The 26692-nt window shown below is 53.0% G+C and overlaps 9 protein-coding genes across 9 annotated transcripts; 7 read left to right on the forward strand and 2 right to left on the reverse strand.

The window, feature by feature from the left end:
• The first annotated feature begins 795 nt into the window (after positions 1–795).
• On the forward strand, positions 796–3357 carry BO94DRAFT_534842 (electron-transferring-flavoprotein dehydrogenase). Its single transcript, XM_025611634.1, has 3 exons — positions 796–1298; positions 1395–2916; positions 2966–3357. The coding sequence occupies exons 1-3, from the start codon at positions 1001–1003 to the stop codon at positions 3063–3065; spliced, it is 1920 nt and encodes a 639-aa protein (XP_025467634.1). The 5' UTR covers positions 796–1000; the 3' UTR covers positions 3066–3357.
• Positions 3358–3823: 466 nt separating this feature from the next.
• BO94DRAFT_56269 (uncharacterized protein) lies at positions 3824–4540 on the forward strand. Its single transcript, XM_025614309.1, has one exon. The coding sequence runs from the start codon at positions 3912–3914 to the stop codon at positions 4305–4307; it is 396 nt and encodes a 131-aa protein (XP_025467635.1). The 5' UTR covers positions 3824–3911; the 3' UTR covers positions 4308–4540.
• BO94DRAFT_56339 (uncharacterized protein) lies at positions 4541–6001 on the forward strand. The gene is made up of 2 exons (XM_025614355.1): positions 4541–5227; positions 5298–6001. The coding sequence occupies exons 1-2, from the start codon at positions 4774–4776 to the stop codon at positions 5555–5557; spliced, it is 714 nt and encodes a 237-aa protein (XP_025467636.1). The 5' UTR covers positions 4541–4773; the 3' UTR covers positions 5558–6001.
• Positions 6002–7122: 1121 nt separating this feature from the next.
• On the forward strand, positions 7123–9471 carry BO94DRAFT_595414 (putative pre-RNA splicing factor Srp2; the record flags this gene model as incomplete). Its single annotated transcript, XM_025616226.1, has 6 exons — positions 7123–7174; positions 7568–7696; positions 7828–7988; positions 8440–8513; positions 8574–8670; positions 8730–9471. The coding sequence occupies 6 exons, from the start codon at positions 7123–7125 to the stop codon at positions 9114–9116; spliced, it is 900 nt and encodes a 299-aa protein (XP_025467637.1). The 3' UTR covers positions 9117–9471.
• A 540-nt stretch (positions 9472–10011) lies between these two features.
• BO94DRAFT_465801 (dihydroneopterin aldolase) lies at positions 10012–11132 on the forward strand (the record flags this gene model as incomplete). The annotated part of the gene is made up of 2 exons (XM_025608130.1): positions 10012–10875; positions 10944–11132. 2 exons carry the CDS (start codon positions 10012–10014, stop codon positions 11130–11132), a joined length of 1053 nt encoding a protein of 350 aa, XP_025467638.1.
• A 510-nt stretch (positions 11133–11642) lies between these two features.
• On the forward strand, positions 11643–14025 carry BO94DRAFT_546036 (AGC family serine/threonine-protein kinase; the record flags this gene model as incomplete). Its single annotated transcript, XM_025613276.1, has 3 exons — positions 11643–11850; positions 11908–11970; positions 12269–14025. The coding sequence occupies 3 exons, from the start codon at positions 11643–11645 to the stop codon at positions 14023–14025; spliced, it is 2028 nt and encodes a 675-aa protein (XP_025467639.1).
• A 1042-nt stretch (positions 14026–15067) lies between these two features.
• BO94DRAFT_465429 (uncharacterized protein) lies at positions 15068–18197 on the forward strand (the record flags this gene model as incomplete). The annotated part of the gene is made up of 4 exons (XM_025608114.1): positions 15068–15288; positions 15341–15653; positions 15700–17345; positions 17393–18197. 4 exons carry the CDS (start codon positions 15068–15070, stop codon positions 18195–18197), a joined length of 2985 nt encoding a protein of 994 aa, XP_025467640.1.
• A 2149-nt stretch (positions 18198–20346) lies between these two features.
• BO94DRAFT_56786 (phosphatase PAP2 family protein) lies at positions 20347–22070 on the reverse strand. Its single transcript, XM_025614655.1, has 2 exons — positions 21569–22070; positions 20347–21504 (listed from the first exon to the last, which is right to left on the reverse strand). The coding sequence occupies exons 1-2, from the start codon at positions 21988–21990 to the stop codon at positions 20610–20612; spliced, it is 1317 nt and encodes a 438-aa protein (XP_025467641.1). The 5' UTR covers positions 21991–22070; the 3' UTR covers positions 20347–20609.
• Positions 22071–22943, reverse strand: BO94DRAFT_56785 (uncharacterized protein). The gene has a single exon (XM_025614654.1). The coding sequence runs from the start codon at positions 22674–22676 to the stop codon at positions 22152–22154; it is 525 nt and encodes a 174-aa protein (XP_025467642.1). The 5' UTR covers positions 22677–22943; the 3' UTR covers positions 22071–22151.
• Positions 22944–26692: the final 3749 nt, after the last annotated feature.

Genomic DNA, 26692 nt, shown 5'->3' on the forward strand with positions numbered 1-26692 from the left:
GTAGGATGTTGAATGTTAAATGCCGAACGGAGGACATCATGACTACCTATCTAGATATCTACTCCGAACACCTCCGACGGGATATCATGGTGGTGTACTCCATATGCTGGTTATTGGTAGAACCCACCTGTCAGGCTGTTCAAGATCCGGAATCTGTACATGCAGCACATGGAGGCTACAGTAGTAGATACATCCTGGCGCCTGGAAAAGTCTGTGGTATCACATGGCTGTCAGCGTTGTAGAGAGCCATTCAGTGTAATCCACAGCCTTGGTCTGGTGTCGTCATCGGGTTGTTGGCGCCCCGTTTGCCTTCATGTGATCATCGGTCACGTTGCCTCTTGTGCTGCATAGAGATGCATCTTTCTCTCCCATCTTAAGTATCTACCTTTATCTTTGTCGCACGGAGTACTTTGTCTTATCTTCCTTATCCTTATGATATTCTATATAAACATAATGATCTAATGATTATCCCAGCCCAGCATAATAGATATTTAGGGTGCAACCCATGTTGAACCTACCTAAATGACATCTAGTAATACTGCTGGATCAAGAGAACTGCCGCCTAGAAGTATCCCCAGAATCCGCCTGGATAATTTAGGCTGTAGCAGCAGTTCCGACGGGAAAAGCACGGGGTCCAACGGGCGGAACAGCGAGAGGAGGATGATTCCCATCGCCGGGCTTCCTATTGGCCGACGTAGCCTCGGGTACTGCCAGATGCCCCAGGCCGACCGCCAATTTTTCTCCCACGGCCCATTAGTCACTCTCCTCATTTCTCGTGGCTCCGAGGGCCGGTGACGGAGACGATAGACCGACACGCTTCTTAAACTGGTTTCCACTTCCTTCCTCCGGACTTCTATCCGCTGGCTTTCATTCTTCTTCGCTGTCCTCGCGCGCTGTCCTCCACCGCCGCTTGCTCCCATCCTACCATGCAGTTGACCCAATTATAGGTGTCCAACCAACTCAACGCTATTGTGACCTCTCCCCTCCCCCTAGTTCCGCCATGGCTTCGAAAGGAGCCGTCTTGCCTCTTCTGAGGCGCGAAATGCGACCCTCTTTCTCGCGTCTGTCAAGAGCTTCCGCCTCTCTCGCCTCCCTCAGCAACCCCGCACGGATCTCCAATAGCTCCCTGGCAGCATCAGGCCGGAGGACTGTCCGCCGCACATCACTCTTCCCGCCAATCCAGACCCGAGCCTTTTCGCAGTCACTATCGAGAAAACTGACAGACGAGCATGGAAACTTCGATCCTCGACAACTGGACCGAGAGTCGGACGAGGTCGATGTCTGCATTGTCGGTGGTGGTAAGCTGAATTGATTTGCCCGATTCGCTCTTCCGCAAAAGAGGAAGAAGTAGTGGAGGACCAAGTGGCTGACCGACCTTCTTCACCGCAAACTAGGCCCTGCTGGTCTGGCTGCTGCCATTCGACTGAAGCAGCTTGCGAACGAAGCTGGCAATGAGGAATTCCGTGTCATTGTACTGGAAAAGGCCGCCGAACTGGGTGCACATGTTCTTTCTGGTAACGTTCTGGAACCTACCGCAATGAATGAGCTGTTGCCGGACTGGCTATCGGAGGACAACCCCTCGCGGTTCGAGAATGTGACTCCTGCCAAGGAGGATAAGATGCGTTTCTTGACTCAAAACTCGTCGATCCCGATCCCCGCCCCGCCCCAGATGAACAACCACGGCAACTACATCATCAGCTTGAATGAACTTACGAAATGGATGGGGGAGAGAGCTGAGGAACTGGGCGTCGAAGTTTACCCGGGATTCGCGGCCAGCGAACTGGTCTACAAGAAATCCGATGGTTCAGTGATGGGTGTGGCAACTAACGACCTCGGTATTGGTCGGGACGGCAAGGCGAAGGATAGCTTTGAGCGGGGAATGGAGTTTCACGCTCGTGTCACCCTCCTTGCAGAGGGCTGTCACGGTAGTCTGACCAAGCAGGTGACCAAGAAGTACGACTTGAGGCGTGATAGCCAGCCGCAGACCTATGGACTGGGAGTGAAGGAAATTTGGGAGATCCAACCCGAAAAATTTAAGCCGGGAGAGATTACGCATTCCTTGGGGTACCCCCTTCCCAAGGATACCTATGGTGGAGCCTGGATGTACCACTTTGGCGACAACATGGTTAGCATCGGTTTGGTGGTCGGTCTGGACTACCCGAACCCATGGCTGTCGCCCTATGGCGAGTTCCAGAAGCTTAAACACCACCCTCTTTACAAAGAAGTCTTGGAGGGCGGAAAGTGCATTTCGTATGGCGCAAGGGCGCTGAACGAGGGCGGCTTCCAGTCGATCCCGAAATGCGCTTTCCCGGGAGGCGCCTTGATTGGCGATAGTGCCGGTTTTTTGAACGTCCCGAAGATCAAGGGTACTCATTCCGCGATGAAATCGGCCATGCTTGCCGCCGAATCCGCGTATGCGGCCCTTCAGGGTAGCTCCGATGGCTCTGTTTTCCTGTTCGACTATGAAGAATCTCTGCGGAAGTCGTCGATCTGGAAAGAGCTGTACGAGGTGCGTAACATGCGGCCTTCTTTCGGCACTCCCCTTGGGCTCTACGGCGGCATCCTGTACTCTGGACTCGAAGCCTACGTCCTCAAGGGTAGGACGCCGTGGACTCTCAAGCATCACGGTACGGACGCTTCTGCTACCAAGCTGGCATCCGAATGCAACAAGATCGAGTATCCCAAGCCGGACGGGGTGATCAGCTTCGACATCCTCACCAGCGTCAGCCGGACGGGTACCAACCACGAGGAAGACCAACCAGTGCACTTGCAGGTGGCCGATTGGGACAAGCACACCGATGCGGCCTGGCCCAAGTACCAGGGTGTTGAGAACCGCTTCTGCCCTGCGGGCGTCTACGAGTACGTGGAGGATCCCAGCAAGGAGCATGGCGTTCGCTTCCAGATCAACGCTCAGAAGTAAGTGCATTTTAGAACTTCCGCTTGGTATTATACTGACCACCTGTAGCTGCATTCACTGCAAGACCTGCGACATCAAGGTGCCCACCCAGGATATCAACTGGCAGACTCCCCAAGGTGGAGAGGGCCCGAAATACTTCATGACCTAGTTCGGCCCGACGGGCCTTTGTCCTTTGTCTTTTTACTCTTCACCAGGGAATAGACGGGAATTGGATGGCTGTATCCACTGAGACGTTACTTACTAATGCTTGATCATGCGTTTTGAGGCTGGTATGCCTGCGATAAGGGATCATTATGTGCGCTTATACTATAAAAGCAACCGGACTGGCCGGAATGGGTCCATTTATGTATATATAGTTCTGTATTTTTGGCGATATCCCATTGGAACCACCACCGCGTCGTGCTTACATGGGACGAAAAATGTTCAACACAGTATTCCATGCCATTTTGCCCCTTCCCCTGCGCCCTGTGGCAATTTGCCTCACTGTATTCACTAGATATTATGACATGGTAGCTGAACCGGCCCACCTCCAGCTTTGTGCTTTGCAAACTGCAGTCTTCACAGCCCTGCCAAGTAACTTGGGTTGGCGTGACTAAACCCGGCGCAGCCTAGTGCGAATCCCCACTAGATATGCACCATGACTATCTATACCTAGTAATTAGGGTGGCTGAGCAGGCAGTCCTACCTTGAAAATTACCAGGCAAGTGGACTAACTACTTACTACTCTTGGGCTGGGGTGGCAAACCACAAAGCCAGAGAGTCCTATGGCAGCCGAGGATCTATACCCCATCTACACAGTATGTATCTATGTGAATTAACTTACATAGGGTACGTATAGGGTATATAGTATATGTGTGGACCTCGACTTGTTAGTAGACAAGGATTGGACCTTGCCAGTTGAGGGGTTTGTCTAGTGAGTGTTGCCATACAAAGACTGACTATCGCCTAGATATGGTTTTTGGCCTTCTTAGCAAGGTGTAGGACTACCTAAGGAATGCATAAAAGGTATGGTAGGGTACCAGTTCTCTGTACTATACGCATACTACTAGTATTTTTGATGACGGGAAGTTGTTCAAATATTCACGGGTATGTGGAGTGTTTGTCGTATTTGATTGATGTATGGGAGATTGTCATCCTCGTGATCATCCTCTATACCGATCTCTCTACTTCGTGGGCCCTCCGCCAGTACTGCAGTATGCTGACCTGTAGTGCAATGATCCATGGAACCCTAGATGAAAGCAAAATCAGATATGGATCTGAGAGGGAAATAGGACATGGGGATGACGGAAGCCTAGTGGATTTGACGAGATATGGAGGACAGGGATATCCCATCCAATGGCATCCCTCTTTATCCTATTCTTCCCCCGCCCCCCGGGTTGGATTAATATAATCGGAATCCGAGCGCAACCCCACCACCACCGCCGTTCTCCCTTCCAGACCTCGAGGCTCTCACAGCCTGGCCTCAATGTCGACTAGCATGTCCGGAGTCCGTGACGTCCGATGTTAGTGTCGTTACATTGCATATGCAGCATGGGTGCTTCTTTTCCTTATCGTCCAAGTACTCTGATTCCCATTCGGCGTGGTTGCCTAGTCACTTCTTTTCTTGGTTTCAGTTCGCTAATCGGCCTCGCGATAGTTTCACTTCCTACTAGCTTTCAGCCACAAGAAGCACTTCTGATAACGAACTAACCAGGCCACAACTTTTCTGCCAGTTTGCTCAAAGGACACTTGTTTCTAACGGAGTATCGGGGCTTACAAAGGGCCTCATTTTGCGCTTCTTGCCAAAAGGAAGTTCCCTCTACACCGCCATCTCCTCACCTTAGCCGAAACAGCTCCAAGTCAACACTGCATTCACCATGGCACCACTCGAAAAGCCGGGATTCCGGGTAAGCCCTGTACCCGCAACGGAGGAAGGCGCTCGCACCATCTGGGACATCGAGATGGCCGCGCAGAACGATAGCAACAGGAAGAACAACAGCGTAATCGGGGCCTTGCTCTGGCCACCCCACCTTCAGCCCAAGGTCGAGGCCCCAACTAGAGCATCGGATGGACAAGACGACGAGATCCGCCGCATGATCCCGATGCTCGGCGAATCCAAGAATACTTACCTGCTGGTCACCGATGAGGCCACCAATAAGCCAGTCGCGTATACCTGGTGGGCTCATAACAAGGGCCAGACTAAGGCTCAGTGGGATGAGGGATATGCCAACCGATATCGTCCGCCTACGATGAATGGCGCGCTGATGGATGCTACCGGGGGAGCCCGTTATCTGAAACGGGCGGCATTATTGGGGGACAAGGACTTCTTTCGTAAGTTATTCACTTAGCTTTTCCTTTGTAGGTGGGCATTATTATTAATGTTGAGCCTTGAACTGGGTAGAATTGAAAGAACTATATGTTCTTCCAGAATTTCAGCGTCAGGGTCTCGGAGGCCTGCTGGTAGGATGGGGGGTTCGGAAAGCAGATGAACTTGGCTTGCCTGCCTACACCGAGGCCTCTCCGGAAGGGTTGGGACTATATCTGAAGCATGGATTCCAGGAAGTTGATCGAGTGACGGTTGACTTGGAGGAATGGGGTGGCCCAAAGGGGGATATTAGCTCCTATGGGATTTTGTACCGAGAGCCCCAGCCGGTTAACTGATGCTGCTGCAAAGGAGATCTGTGACTTATAGTCGTCCAATAACAAAGGATAAAAGGGGGTTTCGGTGTCGTCATTTGTGACTTTTCTCTCTGTGGCTCTCGTAAGCTAACAAGTGGCAGGGCTACCTATGAGAGAACGGCAGTGTCCAGATCTACACCAGCCGTGAGCACTTTGACTCCTATCCCGCCACCGGGGCTTTGAATGCAGTTTGTGCCGCGCACCTCCTGAAATAAAACAGGAACCAGATGATCAGCTCCAGGATCATCCGAGCAGCAGACTGGAGATGGCCGAGGCTCTGATTAATCTGTCTCAGCAGGAGCGGTCATACAAGCCACTTGGCATTGCTTGTCAAGCTGCAGCCTTGGCTTTCTGCGTAGGATAGCGTTGGAATATCATCAAGTATGCAAGGCTGGGTGTCGAATTGATGATGGGATTTTGCAAAGCAGCTGAAAGGTGTTGGATGCATAGGGTTGCCTAATTGGACCACAGCCGGGAGGTGAAGTATATACTGGGGTATAATTCTCCGTATACTCTGTTCGTATGGAAGGAATCGGCTGCAGGCTCAAGAAGGCTATATTCAATGCCGGATGGATTGTGGTTCTGCTCCACCAGCCATGCCGGCTGGAATCCCCACTAAGCCAAGCACCAGGGCTCCTGAGGGTGTAATTGCAACGAACCTGTTCGCCTCTGCCTTTTCTATATATATAAAGCAGAGCACTGCCCGCCTTCCATAGGGACCTGGATTAGATAGAGGCTTCCCCGACGGCCAGCAGTTGGCCAGGAAGTGAAGTCTGGGCAGGGCAGGCGGGGCCACGTGGATCCCGCCGAGCAGCAAAAGTGAGGCGATTTGCAGCCGGGGGGGGGAAGTCGAGGGCGGCCCATCATTGGATGCCCTCCACCGCCAGCGCCTCGCGACTCGTCGACGGCCGGCAAACTGAACTGAACTTGCTGCTGGGCGGTCAGCCTCAATCAGTCAATCCGCTGCTGTTGCTGTTGCTGCTGCTGCTGCTGCTCGCCTGCTCCTCTTTTCCCTCCCGCGACCTGACGATCTCCTCCTCCCTCCATCTCCCCCCATCTCCTGCGCCTCCTCTCTCTTCCTTTCTCTCTTGACCTCGTTTCCCTTTAACCGACCTCTTCCCCTCCTCCTCCGTCGCCAGAAAATTCTCTTCTAATCCGACTGGGTGTGCGCCAGAGCCGGGAACTGCCTGCTAGCCGCGCTCCGTCCATCCATCCATCCATCCATCCATCTCCTTGCTTCTCTAACCCGCCAGGCCCACCGTCACCTTCTGGAACCGTTCTATGGTCTCGCACCTCTTCCCGGACACCAGGAACTGTCTCTGCCACCACCATCACTAGATTCCCAGGAGTTCGACCCAGTTGACCATCCAGGCCCTATTTCCATCGGTCGCCGTGCCGCCATTGAATTGGATATTCCCGAGGCCAAGCGTGTTGAGAGTGAATTGATTTGATTGTTACCCGCCGGGACTTAATCGTCGACCGTTGTGTGCACTTCTAGTACTACCAGCTATCAGCTACCAGCTACCAGTCACCAGTCACCAGCCACCATGACTGAAGTCTCGTCCACCCGACTCTATCTCGGGAACCTCCCTCGCAATGGTATGAAGCCATCTACCAAGTCTCCTTGATAGGTCTCCTTGTTCTTTCTCCCACCCGATTCGGATATTGCCTTTCCTGTCCACGTCCATCCGCGCCACAGAAACGGGATGCTCCGCTGGATCGCCATGCGTCTGGATTGGCCCCCCTGAGTAACAGAGATACACTCTCCTGCACCTGTGGCTTGCCCTTCTCTTCCCACTCCGGGGAATGACAGCGGACTTTCCTTTGTTCCATTTCCTTTCTTGCGCACGGTAATCTCGGTTCCGGATACCGGGTTGGCAGCTTCGGAATCTAGATCCAGTTGTCTCAGTTGTTTGTCCATTATAGTCTGTTCGCAATATGCTGACATCTAGCTACGGCGCCCGATTCGGGCGCCGTGGTGTGCTTCTACAGTGACCAAACAGGATATCGAAGAGCATTTTAGCACCCATGGTTCCGGGAAAATCACAGAGATCAAACTCATGAATGGCTTCGGCTTTATCGAATATGAGGATGCAATGGATGCCAGAGATGTCGTTCCAGGTAAGGCTCCCCACTTTCCTGCGCTCTGTCGCGTTGCGCATGCTCATGTACTGACGGCCATTTAGCTTTCCGTATGTCTTGACATCAAATTGTATTCGAGGGACTTTCATATTGACTCACTTCCTCTGCAGACGGCAGTGATTTCAAAGGCGAGCGTCTCACCGTGCAATTTGCCCGTGGACCGCGCCGTAAGGAGAACTTCCCTGGCCCAATGGACCGTCCTAACATGCCACGCCCGCGTCGCACGATCTTTCGCATGTTGGTTTCTGGACTCCCGGAAACAAGTTGGCAGGTTAGCAGCCCAAGTCCCCTTTTCTCAGGATCCACCGGACGTCTTGCACCTCGGCCGATATGTGTTCCTTGGTTTGTTCTTTTCTTGTCTATTTTTGCGTGTCTCCACATCCCACGGTCCAAGGAAATTATGGCGACCATGATCGGCTCCTCTTGATGTACGGGTCGTCACAAACCACCTCCGGACCCCTTAAAGTGAAAGGAAGGCTGGATGGCTACCTCCCATTATCGAGCTCAGCTCTGAGAGTTGGGAACCGAAGCTGGACGACCCTATCCAGGATGGAAATCCCTGCGGCCATAGGATACCTTTCGCCGACGACCGTTTCATCTTTTCTTTTGGTTCATTCCCTGGCCTGCATTTCTCCGTGTTCTGTTCTTCTACTTTTGACACCTGGAAACACCGGACACCAATCTTTCACCTGGAAATGGACTCACACCATGGGACTATCTAGGATCTCAAAGACTTTGCACGCCAGTCTGGCCTGGACGTGGTTTATTCTGAAACCGGCCGTGAGCTCGGCAGAGGGTGGGTTAATCCCTTAACTTCCTAATCGGTCTAGCAGGTCTAGTTAACACATAGACCAAGGTTCGTTGAGTTCGAGACCGCCAACGATTTGAAGACAGCCATCGAGAAGCTGGATGGACGCGAATTCAAAGGTTCTCGCGTAACCTGCATTGCGGATGTAAGCACTTCTGGCACTTGAAGACCCGAGCGGAACGAGATCCTCATATACTGTCCCAGATCCAACCCCATCCGGAGGAACGTGCTGTCCGTGATCCATACCGGTCTCGGTCCCCGCGTCGGAGCTACCCCCCTATGGAAGAATACGACCGTCGGTTCCCTGCCCCGCGTGGTTACAGTCCCCGGGCTCACTATCGGGAACGGTCCCCCGTGCCGATCCGAAGGGACTACTACGAGCGGGATGGATATGGCCGCCGTAGTCCTCCCCGTCCTCGGATGGAAGACTACCCTCCGCCGCGTCGTCCCTATGAGGACCCGTATGATGTCCGACCCCCGCCGCCTCCTCGCCATTATGAGGACCCATACGCACCCCCCAGGCCTTATGGACGTCCTCGGAGCCCACCCCGGGGCGAATACATGCCTTACGACCGCCGCGGTTACTGGTAGTCGCCTGTAATTAGTTGATTGGTTGTTTTCCACTCAGCGCATGGCGGATACCCAATGTGCTTGCGTTCCCTTTGTACTCATGTGAATTTGTTCCCTATCCTGGCCATCCGGGGATGATTCGACTTACCCGACGCGAACTCACCATCTGGACCAAGACGGGCGAAAATACTATGCGTGTGTCGGGTTGAAACAGAAACGGAAACGGAAACGGAAGGACACTGGTGCTTACTTATCCCACTTGACGAGACCATGATTTGCTAGTTCCGCTGGTCCCGGGCTCCGACTGGAAGGTTTCCCGTGGTTCCAAAGCAGGCATCTGTGGACTGCACAAACCAACCGACGAGGCGCTCAGCGGATGTGGATGGTTCTGGCCTTTTCAACGTCCCCCACGATGTCGATCTTTTCTCCCTCCGGGATATTGTGTATATTGGATCAACTAAAATCTATTCCCACGTCTATTTATCGTGGAAGGACCATAGCTACCTTGTAAATGATAGGATGCCCAACCTCTAGGGAGCGATTGATAGTGTTTGGCATCGATAGGGATGGAAGGGATGCTTTGTACTGCTGACCGGCGTGGGGCCGCCCAGCTCCCCGCGCTAAGCCAAACCCCGCCATCGTCTCGTCATCCGTTCTCGAGCAAAATTTCCACCCACAGCTGGTCGTTGCGCAAAGGTTCTCGACCCCGTGGCATTGGATCCAAAGCCCAAAGTCCCATTGATCAATGCGCTTGTGTCATTAAACAGCTTGCAGTGTCCGGTCGGTGCTACGAAAGTTGCCTCTATTCTCCAACGCTACTGGTTGACGTCACTCCTGTTAGCTGTAGCTTGCTCCCCAGCAGCTTAATCTCAGCTTTCCTTCAGCTCCTCCCGGCAGTCTCCCATCCCCAGCCACCATGGCCGACCAACGCGTCAATGTCCACATCCCCTCCCATCCCCCGGTGCTTGATAGCGTGCGCCTGCGCAACATCCAGCTGCCCCTCCCGGCTGCCCCGGACCCATGGCATCGTCCCGGCAAATCGCAGCCCTGCACCGCATCGCTGAAGCTCTCCTACTCATCTGCCGTTGCAGCAGCCATTGCTGACGATGTTTCCCTCTCTTTGGACTACGGCAAGCTCTACCGTCGCCTCGAGGAGGATATCCGCAACATGGGGAAGCATGCCGAGAACCCGGGACACCGAATGATTAGTGTTGATGGCAGCCGCCGGGATGAGATGATGCGGAGCGATCTCGGAGAGGACGTGCGACTGACGGCTGGAATTGTTGCCAACTGTGGTCTGGGGCTTTTGGACGAGACCGCCGCGGGGGTCCGAAGGATGTCGCACGTGCACAACACCCAGAGACGAAGCAGTGCGTCGGCGAGCTCCCAGGCACAGGCACAGGCGGCTATCTTTAGCCCTTCGTCTTCCCCCGCAATTGACGGGGTCTTTGGCCAATGCGAGGTGTCCTTGCACCTTCCCAAGGCACTGCTACGTGCAGATGAAGGCCTCAAGTACCGCAGCGTGACAGTGTGGGGATACAGACAGGGCAACGAAGCGATTTTGGAGAACCTGGGGGAGTCGGAGCGGTGCCCTGTGGTGCTGGAAGAGGAGTTCCGCATTGATGGGATCCGGTGCTACTGTATTTTGGGGGTCAATTCGCACGAGAGAGTGGAAAAGCAGGCGGTCATTGTCTCCCTAGAGTTCAAGGGACCCGGGCAGCTGCCGTGGGGGTCTACGGTGGTCAACACATACCAAGCGATGACACGGGCTGTCGCAGAGGTAGGTTATTCCTGGTATTCGTGTTTCTGTTTGAGAAAGCATGGCTAATCCGGTTTCGCATCATCTAGCGAGTTGAGGCCACCTCGTACCAGACTGTCGAGGCACTCGCGACGTTCATCGCTCGCATCGTCACGGTGGAATTCGGCAACGAACGGGTGACGGTGAGAGTCGAGAAGCCCAGCGCAATGGCCTTTGTGGAGGGATCGGGGGTGGAAATCACCCGGTCGCAGGCGTTCTTCGAGGGCCGAGATGCATGAGCCATGAGGCAACACGCAGGGTTCCATCGGAGTAGTGTGTTTAACCCGGTGGAGTATAGCCCGCCGGGTGCTGATTAGTGCACCGTCGGTAGTTCTACATATCTCATATCTAGTACTTAGTAGTCAGTACATGCCATGTCGGAATATTGTAACCACCTGGGGACTCTGATTTCCTTTACCCTTCGTCTGCCCAGCCCAGCCCAGTTTCTCCAGCCAGCCCAATGAGCATCATCATCATCAGGTGCATCCATCCAATGACCGGAACACGTGAAGTCATCCTGCCTGACCCGGTCTAGCGTCGCTTAGCACCGGCGCCTGCTGATTGGCCCGCGGGCCGGGAAAAAACAGCGCGGAGGCCGGGCAGCATCATTCACCTCGGCGGCATTTCTTCTTTTCCCCCCCTCTTTAAAGGGATCAACACCCGGCTTCACCCTCGCTGTGCCTCTTGTGCCGTCTTTTTGGACATTCATCCATCCATCGTCTGGTTCATTGCCTCATTGTCGCTCCTCTATGTGCCTGTCTGCGCTGCCCACGCTTTCGTCGTCCGTTCTTCTCCGCTCCGCTGGCTGCCTTACTCCCGGCTCTCGTTCGCTGATCTTCGACTCGAATTTTGCATCGCCGACGTCTCTCTATACTTCCCCCTCGACTGGCTCCCAGGCCGTGTCGTCCGTTCGTTCTACTACTTCTGACGACAAGGTGATCTGGCTTAGGGTCCATGGTCCGTCCTGAACAAGGGCGGACGGTAAATTGGTGCTATACCCGAGGGATTTTTCAGGCCTCCAGGTAGCTTTCCCTGCTGGGCAGGTGGCCATCTCGGGTTGTGTGCTAGATACGAAGTGTACGTTGGTCCAATAAGTCCTTGGCCCCTTGCTTGAGGTTTAGTGCTTGTTGTGGATACCCCGCCCTGGTGCATGTGTTTGTGTGTGCGGGCGTGAGGAAACGAGAGCTAATTTCTTCCGTGTGTTATTAGATTTACAGCAAGGTCTCAACAAGTCTAGTGCCTCTTGTTGTCGATGCCTGGGTGCATTTGATCGCCCTTGGCTTACGCATCGTGCTGTTGCCGTTCGCTGCTGGATAGTGCTCAGCCAAATACGAGGGGAGAATTCTGACATTTAACTTAACAATGGATTCCTCAGCCACTACCGGTCAGGACGACATTTGTGTCGGGGATGTGTTTAGCCCTCAAGCCGACATGTCGCATTCCAACAAAGAGATCATTATGGGCGACACTCCCGAAGCCGGCTTTCGCATGAGCGCCCGCAGTCCCCAGCGTCAGCAGGCTCCGATGATCAAGGGGACTGGGGCCCACGGAGTCAATCCTTTCCCGGCGCCGGAGTTGAACGCGCACCCGCTCGTCGCCAAGGCCGACCGACGGAAGAAGAAGAAAAAGCAGGCGGTCCACCAGGTAGCTCCGGCCCTTTCCACTGTGCGTGGGTTCACCCCTCGCGGCTCCGGTGATGAAGACTCGGATCTATCGGCGGCCAGTTCTCGTGCTCCCAGCTCGCATCCGCGCGCCCGTGCGGGGACTAATGGGGGCAGTCCGATGGTTCAGCCAGCGGCCGGCTGCGGGGTGAGCGCCCTTAAACTTCAGCTTGATTCAATGAACCTGTCAGGCAATGGGTCTCGAGCTGGCCCTACGGAGCTCTGCGCTGAGACCCCTAGCAACGCCAGTGTTTGCTCCGATAGCGACCAGACCGAAGTCTTGACCAGCTACGAGGTGCCCTTGGAGCACGACTATGTCAGCGCGGATGCCGCCGCAGAGGAAAACTCGCAGAACACGTCGAGTGTGCGGGATATGCGCACCCAGCTGTGCCGGAAGATGACCACCGATGACTTTGAGCCTCTGCTTTGTCTGGGTAAAGGGTCGTTTGGGACTGTGTTGCTGGTCCGTCATGTACTCACGGGGAAGTTGTATGCGCAGAAACAGTTTCGCAAGGCGTCGCTTACCGTCCACAAGAAACTCGTGGAGCAAACCAAGACGGAGCGTATGATTCTGGAGAGCGTCAACCGCCACCCGTTCGTGGTCAAACTGTTTTATGCGTTCCAAGATCACGAGAAGCTGTATCTTATTCTGGAATATGCGCAGGGTGGGGAGTTGTTCACGCACCTTGCCTTGGAACGCATGTTCGACGAGGATGCGGCCGCGTTCTACATGGCGGAGATGGTGCTTGCGCTCGAACATCTCCACCAAAATGTGGGAGTCATCTACCGCGACCTGAAGCCAGAGAACTGCCTGCTGGACCACGAGGGTCATCTGCTGCTGACCGACTTTGGACTCAGTAAAATTGCCCTCAACGATGACGATCGCTGCAACTCCTCGCTAGGCACAATTGAGTACATGGCCCCGGAGGTCGTCCAAGGAAAGCCGTATGGGAAAGCATGTGACTGGTGGTCGCTGGGTGCCCTGGGCTATGACCTGCTCACGGGATCCCCTCCGTTCAAAGCCAATAATAATGCCAAGCTGCAGGAAAAGATTGTGAAGCAGAAGCTGACCTTGCCCTATTTCCTGGGACCCGATGCCAAGGACCTGTTGATCCGGCTGCTCCGCAAGGAACCCTCGAAGCGACTAGGGTACCACATGGCCAAGGACCTGCAAACAATCAAGAACCACCGCTTCTTCCGCAAGATCGACTGGAAGGCTTTGGAGCGCCGTGAGGTGGCGCCTCCGATCAACCCGGTGGTGACAGATCCAGCCTTGGCCGAGAACTTTTCGGTAGATTTCACGCAGTTGCCACTGAGTCCGATTGTACACGCATTCGACGAGCACTACGCGGCTAACCAGGGAAGCTTGCGGACAGGCCACACCGATGGAATGGGGGAGAGTGACTTGTTTGGAGGGTTCAGCTTTGTGGCGTCGAGCAGTTTGCTGGACAATGGGATGATTGGGGTGTAAATCGCTGCATATTCAGTTCACGAATTGAACGTGCTTATGCTCTGTGTATATTCTTCGGGACTGCAGTGCTGTAGCGCCAACACCGATCTTGCTTTTATTCTTGTACATTGAGGGCATCCGCGTCTGCGGCGTCGAGAAGTCCCGGGCCGGTCCCGGCCTCAGGCAGATAGACATACCGCACAAACCAATCCACTGTAGCAAACATTGACTGGCCATTGCCATCGCCATCTCTCCCATCACTTCGCCTGCGTTCACTCTTATTGCGTATGCCATGCACCTGAATGGCTTCTGGTCAAGCTTCAACGCGGACACTCTCTACAACTTAAGCCCGAGACGCGCCTGCAATGGCATAGGTATGTCGATGTGTGGGCTAGGCTGAGGGTTGAGGCAACGGCTTACGGTGACACGAGATGCAGCGCAGCGATCTATACTCGAAAGTCTATCTCCATCTCCAAAAGGACCACCCTAACCTCGGATTCGGACTTGGACTTGGCCCCTCCGCTGATTCAGCGTTGACGGTCTTCGGATTGGACCAGCCAGTGCCGATCAACCGCTCAGGCGTCACTCGCCAGTCACAATGCTGTCTCTGCTCCGCAGTAAATCGGGCATAATTCCAATATGATGACGAGAACGACCAGAATGACATCAGGATCAGGACCGAATGCGTCCCTTTATGCAGTCCTCGCCTCCTAATGGCCCCGGGCAGCATCCAGCCCGATGCAGACTGGGCACACCGGGACATCCATGGAAAGACAACGGCCCCTGGTGAGATCAACCGATCTATTTAACTTTAATCGTGATAATGGTTCTTCCTTTGCGGCGCACCACATTTGCCTCGGACCTTCAAATGCCAACGGGTCCCTCTGATCGACTGCGTGCCTGTCATTTTCCTCCTCGTGCATCCATCTTGCCCCGGTCATTCCTTATCGCATCCCTTGCCTCGTTGCTTTTTTTCTCGCCATTCCTTTAACAATTCTTTCCTTCCACCATCCCCTATGCCCACGTGGATCATTTGAAGCCAAGTGAACAGCTTCAGGCCATCATGGCCGAACAGACCGCGCAGGAATCCCCGGCCTGGTCGGATTCGGATAGTGCGCCCTCTGTCGTCGAGAAGAAACGCCGCTTACCCCCCTTTCTGAACCATTTCAATGGCCGCGATCTCAAGATCTTCTTCCGATGCTGGGTCGCCGTCTGGGTGGCTTGTCTGTTGATCTTCATCCATCCCTCGCTGGAAAGCATCGGCACCGCAACGTTCTTTGCCGCGTATGCACTTGCCCCAATTCAGATTTATTTTAATATGCTGAGTATGAGATAGACTTGTTTTGATGTTCTTGCCCCCATCCGGGGTCGTCTTCATCTACCTTCTGGGCGCGTTGTCCCTGTTTATTGGTATCTGTCTGGCTTGGGCATGGGGCGTCATCACCATGAAGGCTGCCCAAGCGGCCAGGCCAGCGGCCGAGACGCAGGCCAAAGTGGCCTCGCTGCAGCAATTAGCCGTTTCGCAGGCTCAAAATTCGACGTATACCCCGACCGAAATAGCGCAGCGATTGGTTTATGATGGATACATGCTGGATGCGCGCGTCACCGCCGTCACGTTCTGTCTCATCTGCACCTTTGTCTATTTCATGGTTGGTAATTCTCCGAGCCCCGTAGCGGATCATACTGAATCATTAGGCGCGTCTCCGAGCCAGTAATCCCAAAGCTGCTTTGACATCAGTCTTTGGGATCATCATCTCCGACCTGTTTCTCAATTACACTCCCCTTTTGCCCTCATTCTCCGGCACTCTGCCCCTCACTCTCGTCAAACCCGCCGCCATCGGAGTCGGACTTGGCCTGGCATGCTCGGTACTCTTCTTCCCTCAGTCGACGTCGCACGTGGTCTTGGATAACATGGAGGATATCGTCCGACTTCTCCAACCGCCCCTGGCTATCACAGCAAACACCCTCGGCAAGGAGGAACAACCGGACCCGGGCCAGCTGCGTGTGACACAGGCACAAATCATCCAGAAGTATCGAGGCATGTTGCCTGCGTTGGCATTCTTGCCTCTCGACTTTTCCGTTGGGTGCTGGGGGGCGGAGGATGTTGCGTCATTCCAGGGCCCTTTGCGAGACGCCCTGGTTGCGGTTTTGGCGCTTTTGGATTTCAACATTGCCCGCATTGCGGGCCAGGCTCGTTCTGAGGACATTCTGCGTAAGTATGTCGATCAGAAAGTTGCAGACGGGGAGGAAAAGCCCACGCGCGAGGTCGGCGCGCATCAGCTCACTCAGCTTGCTGAGCTACTGAATGGGTTCCGCAGCCCGGATAGCCAACCGCTGCGCAAGGAGGTCGTCCAGGAGCTGGTCCGGACAAGCGCAGCGGCCATTGATGCCTGCACGGAAGGGCTGGGCGTTGTTCAAGAGTGTATTCACCTTGTGAACTGTCGACGTTGGTTCCGACAGCCATCCCAGGCTGAACGCGAGCGGCTGCAGCAACGCAGTGACAGTGCACTTGAAACCCTGCGCAAGGCGCGTTCCGCCTTTATCAATGACATGAGTGAGATCCTGATCGGGGAGCATGACCAACGGATGGCGGATCAGGCCCAGCAGTTTCGGCCGCTCATGTTCGTTCTGGTATTCGAGGAGCATATCTCCAACACCGTGGAGAAGACCGAGGCCCTGCTCGCGCGGGTATCCACAGTCTTTCAAGGATCCACCAGAGTCCGCATCTACTTGCCAACACGACTCCGATACGCCGCTTCCTGGGCATCCGCTAAGGAGGTCAAAGCTCCGGGGTCGCAGACGACCGAAGACGATCCTGATAGCGTCAGTGTCGACGACGTAGCCAAATCTGCGCAAGAGAAGCTGCGTGCCACCCGCGGATACCGCACTAAGCAACGCCATCCGTTCAGTCGAGCTGTCCTCGGAATCTATCACTGGTTCACATGCGACCAGGGCCTATACGCCCTGCGGATGGTCGTGGTCACGATTGCCCTGGGCATCCCCGGCGTGATTCCTCACAGTGCGAGCTTTTACTACCGTGAAAAGGGGCTTTGGGCGCTGATCATGGGGCAGACGGGGTTGCTCGTGTACATGGCGGATTTTGCGTTCGCCCTGATGGCGAGGGTCATTGGGACCGTGATTGGGGGAGTTTTAGGGCTGCTGGCGTGGTACATCGGGTCCGCAAATGGACCGGGCAATCCGTATGGGTTGGCGGCCATCACCGCCGTGGTGCTGGCGATTCTCGTCTGGGTGCGACTGTATTTGCACCCGAGCATGATGCAGGGCGGAATCATCGGGGCAGCTACATTTCTGCTGGTGATCGCGTATAGCTACGATGATACGTGAGTTCAACACCCTCGACGAGTTACCGATCACTAACAGTCTATAGACATATTCCCCAGTATGGCAACCCGGGAGTCGGCTACAGCGTCTTCTGGAGACGGCTCGTGCTGGTGCTGGTAGGCGTCGCCGCGTCGGCCATCCTGCAGCTCCTCCCACGCCCTCCTTCCGCATCTCGTCATGTCTGCAAGACACTCTCCCGCACCGTGCGAACGCTGTCTACTCACTACGCACTCCTTCTCTCAGTCTGGGCACAAGGGTCCAGCGAGGGCAAAGCGCTCGCCGAACCATTGTCCCTGCAGTTGGCCGAATCCCTGGTCGCCCTCGAGGGACCCATCAAGCTACTCAAGTTCGAGTTCTCCAGCTCCCGCTTCGACAGCGAATCGCTAGGCAGGGTGAACACCCTCTGCCGCAGCCTGAACCGACAACTCGCTCGACTCCTGCTTCTATCTTCGTCCCTCTCGCCAGAGTTCCAGGAACAGCTGGCGCGACAGACAGGGCTCCTGGACCACCGACTAATCGGACAGGTCATGGCGGTGATGGGGATTTGCGAGCAGGCGCTGAAAACGGGCGATGCACTGCCGGAGATTCTCCCGACACCGTTGTTCAAGCAGGCGGTGGACCAGTGGTCGCGGGGGCGACGGGGGGAACTGATCTCGGGGGAAATGATGCGGGACGAGGGATATCGCAAGTTCTGTGTGGCGGCCAGCGCATACTTTGGGTTCTTGCTGACGGTGGATGAGCTGGTTCTGGTAGTAAAGGGAGTGTTGGGAGAGGCTCATTTAGTGGGTAGAGAGGGGAAATGGCTATTGGGAGATGTCGAGGATGGAGTGGCGACGAGTACGGAGGAATAGAGTAGATGCTACTGCATAGACAGCATAGATATAATAATTATATGGTGAGCATATATCCGCCTTTTACATTGGAAATGCTATTCTTTCTATACATTACCAGAACCCTTATATAACCAGCCCGAACGACCCTGAGAGTATCCATGACAATTTCCTTCATCTTTTCCCGTCAACAAGACCCAACCCCATCCTCTATACAACTATATCCAGGCAGTGAGTATCATCCATGTCGCTATTTCAAATTCATTTCGCTATAGTTTATAGTATACACTCAGACTACACACAAACCCCATTTAACTCAAGACCAAGAAAAATCCCAAACATCAGCAAAGAACACCACCATCTCATCACATACATGAAACCATCCAACTCATATTATCAAAAGTGAAATGGGCAACAACTGACACATCCCCTCTCGCAACCAGACCACAGACCATAACTACAAACAACCCCATACTACAAAAGGTCAACAACACCCAATATCTAATTATAATAATGACATTTGGAACCCCCACCCCGGTGGGGTTTCAATCCAAACAAACCTTGACATAGAAAACTAAGTCCCTTGTCTTCAATCTAGTTAGTAAAGTAAAGTAAAGTAAGTAAAGTAATCTGAATCCACAATTCCAAATTTCAATTACATTTTTTCCTTTTTGAATTACCTACCTACCTAACGCTACTATCACTCAATCAAGAAATCAAAGCAAACATTTTAATCGATCCCACTACTCCTCCTCCAAATAAATAAATAAATACACACTCTCAACCACCCCATGTCACATGTCACATTAGATGATAGATCACTTACTAGTTACTTTATCTCGCATACTAACACCGTTATTTACTTCTTTCCAAACAGGAAAGTACTACTTCTTTTGAAGACTCTTATTTGCCTTTTCTTACAAGAGTGGTGGGTGTTGTTTGGCATTCATTCATTGGTTATATAGAGTATTCTATATTTCATATCTATATGCAATTGATGCACAGGTACTTTATTACTTTATTAGGAGTCGTTGAGGGGAGGGAGGATATGATATGATGATTTGAGTATATGATGTATGCAGTAGGATTGATCTAAAGTGGTAATTCTATATCTAGTAGCTAGTAGTTAGTTGTGTATGGATTAGATACCGCGACCATCATGATGGTGGTCGTCGTGGATGCTAGTAGTTGATTTGATGGGGATGGTTCGTACTAAAGCTTTGTCGTTTATATAGTATACTCTGGGGTTATATTACTGGCTGGAGTAGTCGGTATATAATCAATAAACCCAGTAAGCAGTGTGTAGTAGTAGTTTATGCCTCAGAAGAAATGGCTTGCAGCATTCAGTATACACTACAATCTATATCTAGCTAGAGGGATTATACTGATTATAACTGTCGGCATCAATTAATCTAATATAGACACAGAACTAATATGATATACAAGACATTCATGAATCATAACGCTACCTGATTATAATTAAGAATAGGTTGCTAATGGATAATCATCCAACACCCTCCCGTCACACAGCACGACATCCAGTGGTAGAATCATAGGAGCGGTGGTGGAGAATGGTCCTCAAGAGGAACCAACCTAGGGACAAAGGTATAACAGGTCCAGAGTATCCCGAGAGGGTCGGGTTCTCCTCCCCATAGCAAACGAATCAACAAATCCAGGTACGTGGTCGGGAAGATGCCTCCGTCAACATCCATAATCCCGCGTCCCCTCATGGAGTATGCTCTCAACCCAAAACACCTCCACTGAGCATTCCAGGTCTCCGGTGAGACCGATACAAAGGTTCATCATAACCCTCTGTCTATATGCCAATGCAATGGTCATTAAAAGCATTGAATCCTTGAAACACAGCGAGTGAGTGCAACAAGTCGGGCGCCTCAATTCACTTTTCATTGGGTCCCAATCCCAGGCGCCAGTTGTGTGAGCGATCGACACGAATAAAAATATGTACCTGGCCGAGCAAAGGAAATGAAGATAAAGGCTCGACCAGCGGAGAATAGCGAAAGACTAAAGTAGGAGTAAACGAGTGTGGTCGTCCTGGGTCAGCAGGCGAAATTCATCAAGCGAACGTCTCAGCGGGCTGCAGTCGTCGCAGGACTGAGCCCGGTATTAATATTATCGACGGAGCTTCGGGGTCGGGCTGAGGATCGTGCGGCAACGCAGCCCGGATAAGTGCGGTATGATGTACAGTAGGTCAAGAGGAGAGGTAAAACAAGCAGTATCCAGGGTGACCAATCCAAAACGGAGATCGAAACCATCCGACCTGGTCTGCGAAGAAAAGCAGTATTAAAGATATATGTGTCGAAATCTGCTCAATGCAATAAACCCAGCATGTCGTCAAATGTGCTAACGCCGTTCGTAAATAGATGCAAGAAGTGGATGCTGTATATGCAGTGAAGTCGGTGCAAGGTGGGCGGTTCAGGAACTGATCATATGTCTGCCGGACTCGACATCGACGATGGGCGAAGCCAGGGACTCGCCCTCCCAGGTGTAGTGGTCGTCAACCGGGCTCAAGGAGCCGGAAGAGACGGAGGAGGATGATCCAACCGTCCACTCATCGCTGTCGAGGTTGAAGTCGCCATCGTAGGCCAAGTCGTAGCCATATTCACGCGAGGAATCGCCAATCTCCACATAGTCGTAGTCCCAGCGGAACGTCTTGTCGCTCTGCACGCGGGGGAGGAATCGGGTCTTGGCGAAGTAGAAGGCGACGGTCGCCAAGAGACCACCACCGACCAAATCCACTGCATAGTGGTGCGACAGGTACATGGTTGCCCACCACATCCAAAGGGTGTAGGTGACGAACAAAGGCTTCAACCGGGGGAAGACGTGGCTCATGAACAAAGCGGCCAGCGTCGAATCCGCGGCGTGAAGAGAAGGGAAGGCCCCGAACACGACGGGTGACTGCCGGAAGCCCGAGGTGTACAGATCGATGCCAAAGAGCTTGTCAATGCGAGCGAGGCCCGCAGGGTTACCCGGCATGGAGTAGTCGGCCGGTGCCAGGCCGTACAGGTTCTCGTACCACGGAGGGGAGCAGGGGAAAAACAGCTGGATGGTGACGGCAGTCATGCTGATGTAACCGAAAGTCCGTGCGAAGAGAGGAACCGTGCCGGGAGGACCGAAGATGAACATGATGCCGGAGCAGACAAATGGCGCGCCGTAGTGGCAGATGCCGTAGGGCAGCCACGCCAGCACGTCCAAGACAACGTTCTGATGAGCAGACAGAATGTTGCTGATATTGGCTCCGTAGAGGATGTTTTCCAGGGCCGGAAGCACGCGGACCCAGATGGCGGGGCGCCAATCGCTGGGGACGAATCTAATTCCAAGAGTGTGAGTGACGTGCAATCCGGGGGTTCCGGGTCAAGGCGTGGTTCACTTACTGGCAAGCATAGAAGAAGATAAGCCATCCCGCAATCGGAAGAAACGGCAAGAAGAATTGGCGGGTGATCGGGAGTAGAAGAGAAAGGAGGAGCATCGTGAACATGGCCGTCTTCGCCAGAGGTCCGGGAGATCCCATCACGCTGAGGGAAAAGATCCCGATAATCAACAGAAGCAGGTATTGGAAGTCATAGAGCGTCCAACGATGGCTCTGAAGCGATCGGAGCGTATCCATGGGCGAAAATGAAGTCTGCAGAGACGATATCGAGGACGTCGGAGAAAGCCTGCTGCGCAGCTTGGAGCGAATCTTCCGTCGCATGCGATGCGGAACCAGAAGCTGAATCGACCGCCATGGTACCTGAATTTGGAGCTTGCCGAACTGGTTTTGCGTGCGATCCTTCCATGAGGGAAGGGAGGTATTCATCTCGGCGGCTAGTCTCGCAGGAGACTCCGTAGAATCGTGTGTTCAGGAAGAGTCCCAGCAACACCGGCGAAGTTGAAAAAGGGAAGAATTGTCGCCAGAATGGGGTCGAGGAAGTCAAAGAAAACGCCAGGCGGAGTCGGCGGAAAGGGGGATTCTGGGCGTCAACGTGACAGGCCGTGAAAGGGGCGGCGTCTGGAACAAAACGTTTCGATCGCTGGCTGGCTCAAGCCGGCAGGTGTGTTGCAAGGCGGAGAAATACCAGATTGGGGATCCAGTAATGAAGTGGAAGCGCAGGCTCCGGTCTCCAGCGGCCAAACGAGGATATTCGGGGGGGTCACGTTGCAAGGGTCTCTCTGACGCAAGGCGGACAGGACAGTAAGGGCGCGAGAGGAAACCAAGAACGAGGAGAGGTCGCGAGGGGGCGCAGATGGCCACGGAGCCGGAGGGCCGGGGGGATGGAGGAAGGAGGAGGTTGAGGTTGAGGTTGAGGTTGAGGTTGAGGCGGAGGAACTGGAGGAAAGAAAAAAAGAAGAAGAGAAGAAGAGGTGAAGGAAACAATGGAATATGAGGATTTTGCAGGTGCTTGGATCAGCCCGAGAGCGACGGGGCGACGGACGGCGGCGGGTACGGCTTACGGGGCCTGACTGGATCCCCGTACTCGTATTACCCGTTTGGCCCCGTATCATGTCGTCACTGCCATCCCGAATCAGGGTCGTCCGGGTAAGACCGCTAAGCCTCTTTGGGGCTAGCTGGCATCGGCAGTGCCTCGGTGCGCTGGACACGCTTGATCCGAGGTGCCTGAGGGAACCAAGGTCCTGCCATCAATTTGCAGAAATTTTCTTCATGGTCGGGCAACGGAGTCCGCAACAACCGAACTGCGGGTGCGTTGAGGCTAGAAAGCAGCCGCCCAGACATCTGCCCAGATATCTGCCCAGTAAGGCATATCAATGTTATGTAAACGCTGGCGACTTGGTCGACGGATGAGCCGGGAATACCACTGCGGAGAGATATAGACTACGGAAGTTGGCAGACCCCGAGCAGCAGAACCCCTCTCTTTCCGAAGTGACCTATGAGACATGCTTGCTGCTGACACGCAGTCAAGGGAAACTACCTACCTACATTGTAGGAAAACGGCATAAGCAGGAAAAACAAATCAAATCTCCAAAGATGCGCCCAATTCAGTCCGTCCAAGCAATTCATTGGGTTGTGGACTGCCCCTGATGATTGGCCGTCTTGGCCCCTCCAGTCAGCCTCCGCAGCCAATTGGAAGCGGTGGATCTCCAGAACCAATTTCGCTTAACCCACAACGGTCTCAGTCAGCATCGGCCGGCCAAAGAAATCGCCGATTTCCCTGCAGCCAAGCCCCGCTGTCCCTGAATAGTGTGGTTGGTCACAATTTCCTCCTGCGCATTATCAAACCTCCTCCTTCTCCTCTCGCCTTGCGGAAGCTAGGCACGATCGGGCCCGGCATCGATAGGACGTGATGCGAAGCTTGCAAGGCTTGTACATTGCCGGAATAGCCGTGAAGCATTTAAACCACCATCGGGGTTGAAGACTGAAGACACCCCGGATCTGAATCGGAAATCTAACTTCCGGATCCCGTGCCTAGTTTGGACTCGAATATTTGAAGGACTGTGTAGGTAGTAACTAAATATCTGCACCGTACCACCTTTGGCAAGCAGCTCGGACAATAGCCGCGTGCCCAGACGGACTGATATTTGCTATACAGCGATCAGCCAACAGCTACTTGGTTGGGATTGACCACTGGCGGCCGTCGAGTCAAAGTCTAACAAGGTTAGTGTCCCAACCAGCCTTCGTCTTTAACACGAAACGGGCCTGCGCCTGTCATATGCCCGACCAACGCTCGAGACATCTCGACTCATTAAGCTGAGGGAGAGGGGGACAGGGACCACGCATGCCCCTCATCTGCTAGCTCAAGGGACACGGATGTATAAGCAATCCTCCGTCGGCTATCCCTTGTTCTTTTTAGGAGGTGACAGTTAGGGTCAAGGATAGGCAGTGATGTGCAGGTCTATAGGAGTCTAAGTAGCAGTCTAGTCGAGAATGATGGATGGTATTGGGCACACGAGAGACGTGGAAGCGCCGGCCAATATTACGGTCCGGTATGGTTACCCTCCGTACCATACCGAGGGAGGGCCCGGGCCATACACAGATACCTCTGGATGGTGGGAAGATCACGGCAACCCGCGCCGGACAAAGTGATCAGAATGCATCCGAGTAATGCATGGCAGCTGACCAGTTTCATCTGGTGTTGTGTCTCTGTCAGTACTACCTACATAGGTAGGTAGGTAGCGTAATGTTGGGACCGAATCGATAAATTATGGTTTCAGAAAGCGGCGTCATCACAGCTTTGGCCCCAAATTAATCGTGATAGATAGCCTCATTAAGCCCGCTGAATCAGCATCAGACGATAACTATCACTAGTTACTAGTGTACTAGTTTATAATCTGGAGCTGGTTACGAGAGACACGGGTCCCAAAACTCAGCGTGGCACAGCTTTTTCTTACGAATCAATCGGGCAGTGCTTTCAATAGTGGCTGATAGAGTCGTGCTGGATTGATGGGGTTAAGATTAAAGGACGACGAAGGAATGTCGCGGTGAATCCCAGCCTCATAGGCAGCAAGCTATTACCGCTTGGCATGGCATACTGGAAGCTGTACTCCGTAGTGAGTTGTCAGACTCATCTAAGTTACTAAGATCAGTATTTGATGCGAACCCCTAATCCAGGGATTCTCGAAGCCCGCTCGCTCGTATTCGTCTTGCTCCGGGATGATGGAGTTTACGGTTGCCTGGCCGTGAGTGGATCGGCAGGAGCTGAGCTTGGGCCAGAACAACGCGACCATCACCGCCGAGCCGTGGCTTGGACCAGATCATCATCAGGATGACTGTCTACTACAGAGTTATAGTAGATAAATAGATAGATAGATACATGGTCGATAGGAGAGCCACTTCGTACTGACACAAAGGCAAGAAAAGAAAAACCCCCCGAGGCAGCCGGGTCCCCGCTTCAGTTGCATCATGAACATGGGGTTACCACGTCGTATACATCATAGGACATCATGGAAGCCGAGACAACCGTGGGCGGAGTTCCAGCCCATCAGCCACATTTGTTCAAACTGGTTCTTTCAACTGCAACTGACATCAGGTAGATGCTTACTTACATTTTTACATACCATGATACAAAATCATACAATCTATGATAGTATTCATGATGATGTGTTGACCGCCGTGGCTGCAGGGCGGCAGGGCCCCATCCCATCACCTGATGCTCTGGCCCTCGTGCCATCAAGGCACGAATCAGCTCCCATGATCATCTGCACGATGGTCAGGGCATGAGGTCATGCCGCATGCCATGAGCATACCACACGCCCTGTCTGCCTTTCTTTTAACTCGGAGCTCGGGATCGTCTTGATCGCCTCGATCGCCTCTAGGATTAGTGCGGATGGAATAATCTGCGATAGTGATGAACTCAATAACACCATCCAGATAGCAGAATTATACTATTTGGATACATGTGAGCTACAACCGCTATACCCGACAACACAAGCAAACTACTTACAGAGTACATACTACACTAGTATCCACCCACATAACCAAAAGTTAGATTCAACTCAAGGCACTCACAACTACTACCTACTTACCTAGCTAGCAGTACCTACAAGGCATCCCCAATCAACAATCTTCACATCCAATCCAGCCCAGCCCTGCACTCCCACCCCCACCAGATTCACAACGCGGCTCGCATACTACATATTAAAAACAAGTATAGACCACAGCACAGCCCCCTCACAAAACACGCTCGAATTAATTACTACCTACTATGTACTAACCCACCCCTAGCCCTACCATTGACTGGAATGCTTACCAACAACCTGCAACGAATCCCTAAAAGCCAGACTGGTACAGAATAATGGTATGTGTTTCACCTTCACTGGAATGTATACTAATTACTGGTTTTAGATACTGGGTATGCACGAACGGTTGTCGATCTGGGGTTGGCACAGCCACCAAGTGGCACGGTAATGGATCTGCCTAAACGGTTATTTGGGGCTATGTCGGTGTGGTATGAAGGATTTTACTTTAGTTTATTTATGGAGTATAGATTTTTCATATCCATATCCATACCCATAGATATTATAGGCACTGGGTGGAGTAGAGTACAGTGTATGGCTGATGTTGCATGGCATGTTCCTTGTATGTATGTGTGTATTGAGTATTGAGGGTGTATATAGTATGTATAGATTGTGACAGAATTCAATTTGCTTTGCTGTAGAATGAGGTGGTTGGGGTTGGTTTATTTATAGGATGAGCTATGCTACTGGGATGTGGTGAATGATAGATGGTAGATTGTATGCTTGTGGTTGACTAGATTGCATCTTTCTCAATCACTTGCTATGTGTGTGTGTTGGCGATGATGCCCTTAGAGAGATGGGTGAGGTTATTGCCTTATTTTGTAGGATGATTTATGAGGGCACTATGGAGGGTGTTGAGAGATCAGGGACATGACATGACATGTGATTGGGGTTAGAGACGAATCGACTGAGTGGCTTGATATACTCCATAGATATAGATTAGAAGAAAGCAGATCTGCATTCTTGATACGATAACTAGATTGTCTGGTTCAATGTAATCCTTTCAAATGCAGGAACCTTCCATGACTACATATTCAAGTAGTCACGCG

Source organism: Aspergillus sclerotioniger (assembly GCF_003184525.1).
Source record: "Aspergillus sclerotioniger CBS 115572 chromosome Unknown BO94scaffold_13, whole genome shotgun sequence".
NCBI classification, from domain to species: Eukaryota; Fungi; Ascomycota; class Eurotiomycetes; order Eurotiales; family Aspergillaceae; genus Aspergillus; species Aspergillus sclerotioniger.